Source organism: Camelus dromedarius, chromosome 20 (genome assembly GCF_036321535.1).
Source record: "Camelus dromedarius isolate mCamDro1 chromosome 20, mCamDro1.pat, whole genome shotgun sequence".
Classification (NCBI taxonomy): Eukaryota; Metazoa; Chordata; class Mammalia; order Artiodactyla; family Camelidae; genus Camelus; species Camelus dromedarius.
This window is the reverse complement of record NC_087455.1, coordinates 30,903,081-30,917,607: the sequence shown is the minus strand read 5'-3', so window position 1 is coordinate 30,917,607 and position 14,527 is coordinate 30,903,081. Positions and strand designations below refer to the sequence as shown.

Below are 14,527 nucleotides of genomic sequence, written 5' to 3'. Positions count from 1 at the left end.
AAATGATAAAATAATGCCCCTTTTCCATGCCCTTCCAACTTGGAGCAACCTCTAAGAGAAATGGGATCTTCTGCCAGCACCTTTACATGCAGCAGCTGTACTGTTGGCAATCCTCATTTAAATAAAGATGTATGTAGTTGTTTTAACATAATCATATTAGTTGTGTTTATAAATATTTAAAAATTGGTATTTGTTTTGTTTAAGGTAATGGAGTCCAGATTTGAAATTGCCTCATATCTTGACTATGCAGCCCAAGGCAACCTCAAAAAGTCATTTTTCTTCTTGTTTGTTTGGGGCTTTTTGTTTGTTTTTGAAGAAATGATTGTGCCATCTGGTCAGTTGTGAAGGAGTTGAACCGTTCTGAGGGAATTTAACCTACCCCCGACCCTGTACTTCCTCAGTACACAGTTAGTCCAGTATCTTATTACTCATTAATGTGTGCTAGGAACTAACAAACTAATTTGAAAACTTTTTTACTTTATTGTAGTCTTTCAATCATCAGCTAGACTAAAATACCAAAATTACAGTTGATTAGAACTTATCTTACTGAAAAAGCAGGTAATAACACAACTTCTCTGTAGGACAGAAACATCCATGTTATGATATTTCTAGTATGGGACGCTTTCTTCATTTTAAAGTTTTGTAAATGTTACAAATATGACTTCAGGTTTAAGAGGCAAACACGGAATAGAGTTCATTAAAAGGTCAAGAGTTGGAGTCAGTCAGTCCTGAGTTCTGATCCCAGCTCTGCTACATATAGCTGTGTGACCTTGGGCAAATTACTTAACCTCTCTAAGCCTCAGTTCCTTATCTTTATTTTTTTTAAATGTAGTTGATTTACAATGTTGTGTTAATTTCTGCTGTACAACATAGTGATTCATTTATACATATATATATTCCCTTTCGTATTCTTTTTCATTATAGGTTACTACAAGATATTGAATATAGTTTCCTGTATACAGAAGGACCTTGTTGTTTATCTATTTTATATATAGTAGTTAGTATCTACAAATCTCAAACTCCTAATTTATCCCTCCCCATAAGTAACCATAAGTTTGTTGTTTGTATCTGTGAGTCTCTGTCTCTGTTTTGCAAATAAATTCATTTGCGTCTTTTTTTTGGTTCCACATGTAAGTGAGATCATATATCCTGAGATTGCTGTGAGGGGTAAATTATGTATGTACATGAAGCTCTTAGCTAAGTGTGTAGCCCTGGATGCAATGAATATTAGTACTGTTGTTGTTGATGCTTCTATCATTATTGTTAATATCTTTAAACTGATTTTTAAATAGTGGTTGTAATCGGCCAAAAAAAAATTAACATCATTTTAGTGTACTTATAAATATTGTGTAGTTTGAAAATTTTCAGTTATAATAATTGGCTTCTTTACTCTTTCATGAGTAGGTCTACAGGAAATGTGCCAAAGACATTTGAGTAAACCAACAGTTAGAAAATCATAAACTGGCTCCTAACACCTCATAAATCATATCTTTATTTCATTCAGCTATTGTGACTTTAAGAGAAGGATTGAATTACATGTCTTTTTAGAATTAAGGTTTTGCTAATATCCCTGGAAAGACTTAGAATTAACCTGTGACTTGAATGTCATAATGATCACAACTTAAACATTTATCTGAAAATGTAGCTGCTAGGAGCATTTCTTGCTGGCCAGTAATGTGAAAAGAAATTATTACTTTGACAGGAATCAGCAAGTAAGTAGATTTTTTAAATGGGAGGTACTCTAGTAGGTCACTCAGGGAGAGTTGTGGTGAGAAAGTTAAGTAAGAAGTAACCCAACCAGTGTGGGGAATTAATGTATGGGGAAGGGTTTTGGAATGGAAGTCAGAAATTTTGACTTTCAGCCTTGACTCAAATGCCATCGCTCTTTCATGAAAATAACTAAATTTCTTGGTGCTTTAGTTTCCTTATCAATAAAATACAGGTACAGGAATACCTCAGAAATATTGTGGCTAAGCCACAGTATATATGCAAATATTGCAGTAAAACAAGTCACATGAATGGTTTGGTTTCCCAGTGCATATAAAAGTTATGTTCACACTGTAGTGTAGTCTGTTAAGCATGCAATAGCATTATGTCTAAGATGCAATGAACATACCTTAATTTAAAAAATACTTTATTGCTAAAAATACCAACCATTATCTGAGTCTTCGGCAAGTCTTAATCTTTTTACTGGTGTAGGTTCTTGCCTCAGTGTTGATAGCTGTTGACTGATCAGGATGGTGGTTGCTGAAGGTAGGGGCGGATGTGGCAATTTCTTAAAATAACAGTGAAGTTTGCCACATTGATTGACTCTTCCTTTCGTGAACAATTTCTCTGCAGCATGTAGTGCTGCTTGATAGCATTTTACCCACAGTAGAACTTCTTTCAAAATTGAAGTCAATCTCTCAAACTCTGTTGCTGCTTTATCAACTAAGTTTATGTCATATTCTGCAACCTTTGTTGTCATTTCAGCAGTCTTCACCATATCTTTACCAGGAGTAGATTCCATCTCAAGAAACCACTTTTTTTTTTTTTTTTTTTTTTTTTTTTTGCTCATCTATAAGAAGAAACTTCTCATCCATTAAAGTTTTATCATGAGACTGTAGCAATTCAGTCCCATCTTCAGGTTCCACTTCTAATTCTAGTTCTCCTGCTATTTCTACCATATCTGCAATTACTTCCTCCACTGTTGTCCTGAACTCTTCAGTCACCTAAGAGGGTTGGAATCAACTTCTTCTCAACTCCTATTGATACTGGTATTTTGACATCTTCCCATGAATCACAAATGTTCTTAATGGAATCTAGAGTGGTGAATCCTTTCCAGAAAGTTTTCAATTTACTTTACCCAGATTCATCAGAGGAATCATTGTTTATGACAGCTGTAACCTTACAAAATGTATTTCTTAAATAGTAAGGCTTGAAAGTTGAAATTACTTCTTGATCCATGGGCTGCAGAATGGACCTTATGTGAGCAGGCATGAAAATTATATTAATCTCGTTGAACATCTCCATCAGAACTCTTGGGTAACCAGGTGCATTTTCAATGAGCAGTAGTGTTTTGAAGAGAATCTTCTTTTGTAAGCAATAGGGCTCAACAGTGGACTTAAAATATTCAGGAAATCATGCTGTAAACAGATGTGCTGTCATCCAGGCTTAGCTGCTCCATTTACAGAACACAGACAGGGTAGATTTAGCCTAATTCTTAAGGAGCCTACCATTTTCAGATGGTAAATGAGCACTGGCTTCAACTTCAAGTCACCAGTTGCATTAACCCCTAAGTAAGAGAGTCAGCCTGTCCTTTGAAGCTTTGAGGTCAGGCACTGACTTCTCCTCTGTAGCTATGAAAGTCACCTTGTACTTTTATGTTAACAGAGATGGCTTCTTTCCTTAAACATCATAAACCAAACTCTGCTGCTTCAGACTTTTCTTCTGCAGATTCCTCACTTTTCTCAGCCTTTATGGAGTTGCTCTAGATTAGGCTTTGACTTAAGGAAGTGTTGTAGCTGATTTGATCATCTATCCAGAACACTAAAACGTTCTCCATATCAGCAGTAAGGTTGTTTTGCTTCCTTACCATTTATGTGTTCACTGAAGTAGCACTTTGTAGTCAGAGGCCATTGTAGTGCCATTAGTTGCCTTATTTCTATATTGTTTTCTCTCAGGGAATAGGGAGGTCTGAGGATAAGGAAAGAGGGAAACGGCCCATCAGTAGAGCACTCAGAATACACACATTTTTGGGTCAAGTTTATCATCTTATATGGGCATGGTTCATGGTACCCTAAAACAATTACAATAGTAACATAAAAGATCACTGATCACAGATCACTATAGCAAATATAATAATAAAGAAGTTTGAAATATTGGAAAACTTACCAAAATGTGACATAGAGACACAAAGTGAGCAAATGCCTTTGGGAAAATGGCACCATTAGACTTGCTCAGCACAGGGTTGCCACTAACCTTCAATTTGTTTTAAAAAATGCAGTATTTGTGAAGCACAATAAAGCCAAGTGCAATAAGACAAGGTATACCTTTATAATAATATCTGGGTTTTGTGGGCAAGTAGTTTAGTCCGTGCTCCAAATGAGGTAATATTTATGAAATTCCTCGGGAGCTATGAAATATTCAGCTATAAGTTGGGGCTTCCGTAGTTACTAGCAGTAGAAGGGAGAGCTTAATAGACCTTCCTTTCTGGACATGAGAAAAAGATTAGTGTCCTGGCCCTTTTGACACCAGTTTTAATCATCAGCATTTACTCAAAATGAAGGGAAAACGGGAGGAATCATTTTTAGCCACTGAATTGGCTTTCAGTGTTACAGAACCCAGACTTCAGTCAGAGCAGAGAAGAGGCTTACGATTGGGATTAAGTTGATCTTCCTTGGATATATTTGGCTACATTTTTTGACTGGACAGCACCCTGTGTTTACTTGTTCTGATTTAATCAAATGTTCTCTAAAATATCTGAAACCTACATTAGAATTTAACATGAAAACAATGAAATGGGAAAGTGATCAAGAACACAGAACAGCCTAGAAAATAAAAAGAAATATTTGAAATGATATTTCATATATTATGTGCTGATTAGCTTCATTAAGTAGAAAGAATGCACTTTCTTCTGGCAAGATATGGAAGATTTGGTTCTAAAAGTTAGAGCCAACAGACACTGATGATCACACATGCCAGCGGCCATTTTAATCTTTTCCTCTTTCTCTTCCTATGGGCTCAGGCTTGGGATTTCAAACCAGGAAATCTCTTCCCCTTTCTGTCACATTTTATGAGGTGCAGAGTACAGCACATGGGAAAAAAATGCTTGTGGAGTTTGCCAAGTGCCTGAATACCAACAAGGAGACAGCGGCACTTGCCTTGCATCCATAGCAATTTAGAATTGGTTTCTTGGTCGGTTTTGCTGTCCTAACATTGAATTGTTACTGTGTTTTATGAGTCTAGGTTCCTTCAGGATTTAATTTTCAGGTACTGTAGGAGCCTCATGGACTATATTTGTTTCTGTGGCTACATTTTTTAAAAAAAAAGAAAAAGAATAAGAAAGTCATTAAACTAAGGATCATAAAATAAACAGAGAAAAATATAAGAAACTCAGTAAGCCTGTAGCTTTGCCTTTTGTGTGTCCAGTGGTTGGAAAGTGACCCCTCTGATAGCAGCCACTTGTTGCAAGGAGTTACACTTCCCACCATTGAACATACCAAACCCAAGCACAACTGTAGCTCCTGAAAGAGGCCCCTGGAAGCTTTAACCATATTGATTTCATAGACAGAAGCAGTAGATCCAGTACGGTAGATCCTCCCAAAATGCTTTCCTTTAAATTTTATTCAATTTCTGTTAAGGAACACCTTTAGGTATTCTTGTCTGGAAATAAGAGAATTCAGCTAAAGAACAATCTGGGAACATCTTGTCAATGAAGTCAGAAAGCAGGGAGTCTCTAAGCCTGCCCGTACTACCCTGATTCCTCTTTAGGTATTTTCTTACCCCCTTTTCTGGTTGGTTGTGAATTCTACTTGATCTTCCTTAAAAAAGAAAGCCTTGTGAAATTGAAATCCTGATGGGTTCACCATGTTTATTTGTGTATTATTTTAGAATGCCATTTCAATCTCTTCTTTGTGGAAAGGTTGATATACCCAGACACCTTTGTAAAAGGGGTCTCTAACTTTTAGTTTAAAAAGTAGAAAGGAGTCAACCTTCTATGTAATTATCTATATCCCTTGATTCATCTGTAGGCCAGATATTTCTAAGGGATGAGAAAGACAGTAAGAATATAAGTTTGATAATTATCAGAACCAAAAAGCAGGGAAGTTGTCAGGTCTATAACTCCTACTCAGCCAAAAGTATTTGCCAGGGAAGTAAAATATGTTGACTAGTATTTCAGGCCTCAATAATCATTATTTTCAAAGTTAAATATAAATAAGCTTATTAGCTTTACAATCAAAATTGGGTATAATTTTCACTAATAAGCAAGGCTTTTTGTTTTTTACCTTTTATTCTCCTCTTATTTTAGATCAGCCATGAAGATTTTTCAAAGTTAAAAAACAAAAACAAAAAGTTAAGAATAGATACTTGAAAGATATACCACACACATACTCCTATTTTGTTTAGAATTTGTGTTTAAGAAATCAAATAGTGACCGTTTATTGAACTCTTACCACGACCTATCCCATGCAAACCATCTTACATACATTACAATAGTAATAGTCTCAATATCCTCACAATTTAGTTTATTATCTTCATTTTGGAAATGAAGAAAGGAGGACTCAGTGAAGTTAAAATTAAATTTACCCAGTTCAAGGAGCCCAAGGAGTCAGGATTTATACACAGATCTACCTCCAGAGTTCATGGCCTTTCATCACCCTGTATTTTCTCCTGTGTTATAACCTAATATAAACTCTTCTATAGAACAAAATATTAGATAGCTCCACAAAAGAAAAGCTGTGTTCAGTAAGTCCAGGGACAGTAATAAACTATTTCACAAGCCTTCTGTTGTCCCTCAAGAGTTCATCAGAAGTCACTTAAATGCTCTTTCATAAATAGGACGTCCCTGGATACCTCAGGCCAAAGAGAACCAGTCTCCCTAAGTAGCCATACATGTCACTTCAGTTCTGTGACACCCTCGGACAGGCCTGGGCTCATCAGCTCCAGCAGACTTCAGGACACTTGTGACTCAAAATAAGAGGTCATTGAAGACTTTGAAAAAAGGTGAAAAAAATATATAGTCTGTTTTTCTTTTAAAAAACACCCAAGTAATAATAAAGCTTACAAAATCTGCAGCATTCAGCTGTTCTATATAAGTGTGGAAAATAAACTTTTTGTAAGTAGAAAACTATAAAGAAAATAAACGAGTTCATTTTTGAAGTTTCATTTTGAGTTGGCCACACTGAATCATGTTATGTTTTATATAATTCAAACGTTAAGCAAAGGTATACTAAACTCTGAATATTTGCTAAGGGCTAAGAAATAACAATAATGAGCAGCACCACTATAAGAGTCAGAGGAGGACCTCCCACACAGTTAAGAGAAATGAAGGTTTTGCGAAGAAGAGCAAGGTAACCTGCAAGCACAGAATATAATCCAAATCAAGTCTCTGAAAGCCAGGAGTACCTTGATCCATCTGAGAATAGACTTCAGACTCTAAATCTTCTCGTTTGTTTTCTATGACATGTTATGATGAAATATTTTCTTCTGGAGGCCAGGTCATCCAAGAAGAAAACCAAATATTATAATTTTGTCAACACCAGTGTCTCATTGAAGTGAATTCTAATTGACTTTGAACAAGATTTATGGCTATGAGCAGCTTGTCATTTGCTCTGACCCATTTCCCACATTCTGTGACTCCTAATAAGATAAGGTGTTCTCCTGTTTCTTAGGCTTAAGGATGACAGTGTACATGTAAGTGTGCTCATCGGTAGCAATAGGAGCTTATTATTTTTGAGAGCTTCTTGTACTTAAATAAGTACAAGAGTGTTTGCTATATATGGAGAAGAAAACTGGCAAAGTCTGAAGTGGCTCCCAGTATGAAACAGTCATCCCTATTTGCCACTCCATTTATACTGTATTCACAGGCTCCTTTCATCTTCATTTATCTGGTGCTTTCCCAGCTATAGTGACCCTGAGGAATGTGTAACATGACTCCTCTTTTCTAGACCTTGATGATGGAGTTAAGGAGAAGCTAAATTGAAGACAGTACAGGAAGTCTAGCAGTCATGCCCCTCAGCATCTAGCCATCAGACCATAAGGGACTAAACGGTGACTTGCAGACCCGAGCTGTTCTCTGGGATTCTGACACCACCTTCCTGCGGCTGCTGCTGCTTCATCTGACCGCCATGACTGCAGGCACAGCCGAAGCAGAGATTGTAGCCAAACCTGGGAGGGTAGCCACCAGCTCTGTCATCCCTTCAGTATTCATCAACCGTGCAACCAGTGTTTTCCTAAATGGTCTTAATTTCAGTTTTTCTGTTCTCTCAGTCCTCTAAATATAGTTGTACTTTTTAAACCAGTTGTGTAGTAATATTAGGCCAATTATATCATTAGACCAGTAATATTTGGGGGGGAAATAGTCACTGAAATTTTAACTTCCTTGCTTAAGTTTCCTGGACTTTTACATTTTCTTTCGTTCCTGATTCCTTTTCTGCTTCCTACTATTGCCAGGTTGTTTATTTTATCTTTGTTGAGTCATATCCATCAGTAATTGCCCCAGTGCAGACTCCCTGACTGGGTGCCAGATGGCCAGGCCCTCTAACTTCTACCCAAAGAGAAGCAACCTGCATGAAACCCATGTCCCCTACTTGGAGAACTCTCATTCACATTATCAGAATTTGCTGCTCCCCCCGTCCATACCTTGTTGAAGGTAGGACATCATACATCCTTTGAAATGCTTTTTTCTTATTTTAATTTTTGTAAATGCTTGGTATGTAGTCCTATTTTTCTTCAGCTCTCGATAAATTGTAGGTCCGTATATCAGTTTGTGCTTAGGACCATCCTAAAGATGACTATCCTCCAGCACTAAAAAGCCAAAACGTGTGTGTGTGTGTGTGCGCGCAGAGATAGGATTTTTACATTTGAAGTTACTAAAGCTGTGTGTATTCTGTTCCTTTGTTTTATTCACTTAACAAGACATTTTGAAGCTTTTCTATATCAGTACATCAAATTCATTAGCTTCTTTTTATTAGCAGCACAGAATTCTGTATTCACAATATAGTCATAATTTATTTTACCATTTCTCTGTAGATGGATATTTAGTTTTGTTTTTCCCAGATTTTTAATATTTCACATGATGCTGCAGTCAACTTCTCTGGACATTTATCTATGTATTCTTAAGTATTTCTTTAAGAGAAATTCCTGCAGTGGCCTTTCTGATTACAAGAGCATGGATATTTAGAATTTTGGTAGACACTCATTTTCAACCTTCGCCCCACCCATGCAAAAATACTGTATTTACACTGTCATCCACCATATATGGGAGATATTATCAGTATTTTTAATTTATGCTAATCTGATGAGTGAAAAATTACATTTTTGTTTTAATTTGTGTTTGTTTAATTAATAGTGAGACTGAGCAAATTTTTCCTATTTTTCATAAAACAATGTTCTCCAGAAGGGTTAAATAAGTAAAAATAAAATTTTTTAAATGCTTCAAGAAACTATAGGAAAATATATAATCAACTAACGGATAAATCCATAAAATATAAGTTAATGATTTTTTACCACACCTATTAAAAAAACAGTGTGTTTGCAGAAAGCATCAGAATATAGTTAAAAGGCAACTAGCATACCAAGAGGAAACATTTGCTACACACGGCAAACAAATCATTAACACCCTCACTAAATAAGGAGCTCCTACAAATCAGTAAGAAAAAGAACCCAATAGAAAAACAAGTAAACACGTATTTCTGAAAGAGGAATCCTAAGTCGCCAATAAATGAAAAGATGCTTATCCAGCTTTTTTTTTTTATTAACAATATAAAGTGGCTGTCTTATTATGTCAGTACATATAAATCTTCTTGATTTTTTTATACATTGCATGGATTATCATTGTTTATATAAATGTTAATCAATTGATGGGTATCTAGGTTGTTTTCTACTTTTTGCTATGATAAAAAATCATGCAATGAATGTGTGTGTGTGTGTGTGTGTGTTTGTATGTCAGTTACATAGGCTTTATCAGTTTTTTTAGTCTTGGCCTGATAGGTAGAAAGTTCTATTTATTTTAAAAGATTTTTTTCCTTTGATTATTGCTAAGATTTACTAGCTCTTAATGTTTATATTTTTAACTTTTTATGTCATTTGTTTTTCTTTATTTATTCTTTATTTTCCTCATTAAATAACTACTCATACTATCCTCTACCTATTTTTCTAGTAATATCTGTATTGATTATATGAACTCTTTACATATTCATGATATCCCTTTTCTGTCATATGAGTTTGAATATGTGATTTCTATAATTTGTTTCACTTATTATTTCTATTTTATTTGCCAGTTTTGTACACATATTAATATTTCTACATCATTTTAATTTATCTCTGTTCATTCTTTGTGAGATGATTGTTCTCTCTCTAGATTCAAAATGAAGTTATGTCTCCTCGCATAGGTCTGCCACAGTATTGCTTACTTGATAATAATGGCTTCTTGATGATGGCTGCACAGACCTGGAGGCCTAGAAACAGACACTCAGATCCTGGCAGTTTACATAGCTCCTACAAACTATTACAGATCCTACTGATTATAGATCCTACCAGCAACAGACTTCTGCCATCCTTTCAGTAAACTTGACCATTATATTTAAAAGAGAGAATAGTATTGTGTTACTATAATAGATCTACTATGCATATTCTCACTGCTTTATATTCACTGATCATATAAAAAGAGAAGAATGCACTAGCTTAGTGTTTGATCTTTACCACATAGATCTAACGTCACAATCAATTGCTTTCAGTATTTTCTTTGAAATCACATAAAGGTTCATATGTGCCAAATTTCATAAGAATCACATGATAAGGTCAAGAAACACAAATTCCAAGGCAGAATTTATATGCTCAGTTCACATATGACAGTAATACTATATAACCATATGTTGAATATAATATACAGTATGTAAATGCTATTCTTGAAAGCAATCCAATCAATAAAGCCTAAAATAAATTAACACTTTAATAACACATCTCAAATTGACTGAAAATGGAATAGATGGACTCTGTGGCAAGGACATCCCTATAAAATTGACATTCAGAGGCCATTAAAACACAGACAGTAAAACAATCTTGAAACTAAAGAAAAGCTGTGAATATTTAGAAGTTTTTAAAAAGCCTACTGCATTGTATGCCAAGATACAGCAGTCGTTTTTATTTAAAGAGCTATTTCAGTAAAAACTGTGGATTGCCAAGAATTAAAAATCTAATTCCATTTGCCATCATCAATAGCTAAAAAATACTTTTTAAAAATGTACAATATTAACCTTAAAAAGAGTTTAAGCTATTTACTATTTCATAGAAAAAGTCAAACTGAAAAAAAGGCAACTTTTAGTTGTAATTGGAACTATTAAAAGATTGACCAATTTTATCATTAAAGAAGGTTATGGGAAAGCTACTGAAGTTAACTTCAAAAGCCTAGTAGTAAAAGTGATTGTAATGTCAGTAAAACTCTGAAACAGATCGAATAACCCCTAAGTAGTACTAATCCACTGCATCTTTGAACCTGTATATGCCTCTTTTTAAGCTGAAAAGGTTGCTATTTTTTTCTTAAACTTGTTTCCAACATCCTATTTAAAAAAAAAAAAAATCTAACTGTTCAACTGTTAACAGCAGCTCAGAGTACAGAAATTTTATCTTCACTCAAAGATGATATGACTTAAGACTTGAAATATCTTTCCCTCTTTGGCTTGGTTCTGGAAAATATGGTTTCATTATTCTACCTTGGACAGAGAGCTTCTCTTTCTCCATACAAGTATTTATGTACTGAATATGTACAAACAAATGAATTAATGAAAGTTACATATAATGTTTTAACCATTTTTTCCTCTTGTTTTCAGCTCATACTCTTACACCAAAATGGGATGTTTGCTTTGTAATTGACATTTTTAATTTCTATTTTTGTCACTTCAGATCCTGGAAAGACTCTGCCTGAAGCCCTCGATTACTGCACAGTTTGGCTGCAGACAGTGCCTGGAGAAATAGACAGCAAAAGTGGTATTCCACTTTCCCTTGTAACGCTGCAAATTAAAGACTTTCTTAATGGACCAGGTAAGAAAGTCATAATTCAATTTTTTTTCATGTGAGTATATTAACATGTACATAGGATCTGTTAGTAATCTTGACATTCCTTGCCAAAAATAAGTAATTCATTTTCCAAACATGTACTTTTCTCCTGCTGCCATTCTAGAAGTCAAAAGGCAAATATTAATATGCATTAAAAATTACCATTAGTCTGACAAAAAGTTGTTACCAATTTAAAAATAATTTTAATTGATGATTTTATTTCTGCTGATTAACTGTGTGACCTTGGGCAGTTATCTAATCTGTGCCTCAGTTTCCTTACCTGTAAATGAAGAGAATAAAGTAGATAATGGGTGGGTACATGGGTGGGTCAATAGGTAGATGGATGGATGAATGGATAGGCTATGTGACATACATACACAAGATAGTATGCACAGATAGTTTCAATAGATAGATAGATAACGCTTATTTCAAATGCTTAGCAAAGTGCTTGAGGCATATTAACACTCAATTTTAAATAGATAGATACAGATATCAAAGCTATTGAGTGCTTTTTATGTCCCAGGTACTAAGTGCTTTACATACTCATATAGACCCAGGGAGCAGGCACTGTAATTATCCCTATTTTATAATAAGGAAGCTAAGGCTTAGAAAAATGAAGTAAATTGCCCAAGGTCATAGTAGCAGAGGAACATTTCAAACTCAGGTCTTTATGACTCAGAGGCCTAGGTCACTTTTGTACTACACTAATTGCGGCATAACTAAAGATTTTTTCTTTCTTCTCCATAGTCTCCTCGTACTCCTTTTCTATTTTTCCTGCTCTGTTTCTTCTTCCTTCACCTCACGTTCCTTCTCTTTTCTTTATTACTCTTTCCTCACCTCAGTGAGATCTTAACTATTTATTTAACAGAAATTACTACATTTCAGTTTCCCTTTTGTTAGCTTACACTTACAGTGCTGCAGAGCATGTTAGTCACCAAAACAATGCTAGTTTCTTCATTACAGATTTAAAACAACAGTATCACACTGCCTTAAGCTCTCTAGCAATACTCTGCAAGGCATGAATTTTGATGATTCAAACATATCCCTCTGTGAACCTGATTCAGTTTGTATGCCATGACATGCCAATGCACTGATGACCCATGACGACAGTTAGAGAAGGTGGCCCATCACCTTGTCTGGAGTAAAAAGAGCCTGAAACCACCTCAATTGACCGTTTCATTGGAGCCCAGTTCTTCTTAAGCATGTTTCTCCAGTGCTGGGGTTTAAAAGGTGTAGAAGTATGAAGAACTATTTCTAACCTCTATAGGTATCTAGACATGGTTTTAAAAACTCAGGGGAAAGCGAGAAGCTGATGATAAAGGTTGAGTCATGAAAGTTAGAAGAATCCTTCAGAGTGAGTTGGATGGACTGAGAGGAGTGTGAGTCCTTGTACTTGGTTAGTGAATGTGAAGTACTGAATTTTATTGAATTTAAGCCACCATCAATTGTAGGAAAAAACATTTTATACACCAGTAGGGAAAAAAAATCTGCTATTTAAAGTATGATTCAGTGTTTTCTTACTACATCAGTTGCAAGACAAAAGACTGAACATGCTACAATGAATGAATAGGATTAGAACATGAGGCTGGTTCATGAAGTGACAGGGAAACTTGTATTTACTTCTTATTTCTCTCTTTTAGTTTTAGATTTCTTTGTTTTGAGGCACAGTCTTTCACCATTTTGGCTAGGAAGTTTTCTAGCTTACATTTGATTGATTTGTTTATAAAATGGATGGGATCCGCAAGTCAGTGGTAAATTGTGTGCCTGGCAACCAAAAAATTGAATTTTAAGAGAAATATCAATGAACAAATGAAAAATTTTATGTTTATAATTCTGTCATTTAATGTGCCGGGGTAGTAGAAGTGTGATTTTTACAATAGTTGTACTTTTGTGTTTCTTATACTTTTTAAAATTGGAAACTATACATATGCTATTTCTAATTTTATGCACATTCAATAATAATGATAATCTATCTGGAGATTCAAACTTTTAAGTAAATGAATTGACATTTATTTTATAGCAGCACTTCTCAAACTTAAGTGTACATTTTTTAAAAATTTGTATTGAAGTATAGTAGATTTACAATGTTAGTTTCAGGTATACAGCAAAGTGATTCAGTTATACATACATAATACATTTTTAGATTCTTTTCCATTATATCAGTTGAATGCATATTTGAACATCTCGGGGAACTGGTTAAAATGCAAATGTGATTTAATAGAGATGAAATTCTGCATTTCTAACAAGCTCCCAGGTGAAGTGGATCCTATTGGTCTGGGGACTACACTTTTTATAACAAGATTTTAAATAACTCGTATAGTAATAAGATATATACAATTTGTGTGTGTGTCTGTATATATATATATGATTTTCTTAATACCATCAGGAACAGCTACTGAGGTTCAAACTGCAGATATTTTGGGGCACAGGAGAGGGGGATGATACAAAGAACGATGAGTGTTTTTTTAAATGGTGCTTTTATTATGAAAAATCAAATACAATGTCCAATAAATGGTTTAAGTTCTTCAAAATCTAAAACATTTTCACCAAGAGTACTTTTCTTTAGTAAATTATTTGATGGAAGATTAGTTTGAATGATATATCAGCTTTGTGGGATTTCACTAGAACATTAACCTAACAGCTCTGAACTCCAGAATTTACTATCATAGACAGAAATTTCCTTACTATAAGCAATTTGTCATATAAAGTATATAAGTAGATGTTATTACATAAATAATTATATTCTCTCACTACCCAGCCACCCTATATT

The 14,527-nt window shown here is 34.7% G+C and overlaps 1 protein-coding gene across 5 annotated transcripts in view; it reads left to right on the top strand.

Annotated features, from left to right (window-relative positions):
- The window catches only part of VPS13B (vacuolar protein sorting 13 homolog B), a 626,989-nt gene that overhangs the window by 444,498 nt on the left and 167,964 nt on the right, over window positions 1-14,527 (top strand). For all 5 annotated transcript variants that reach the window (XM_064476933.1, XM_064476934.1, XM_064476932.1 and 2 more), the window contains exon 35: window positions 11,605-11,742. In XM_064476933.1, the coding sequence (XP_064333003.1) occupies window positions 11,605-11,742 (138 nt within the window). The remainder of the gene's footprint in view (window positions 1-11,604; window positions 11,743-14,527) is intronic.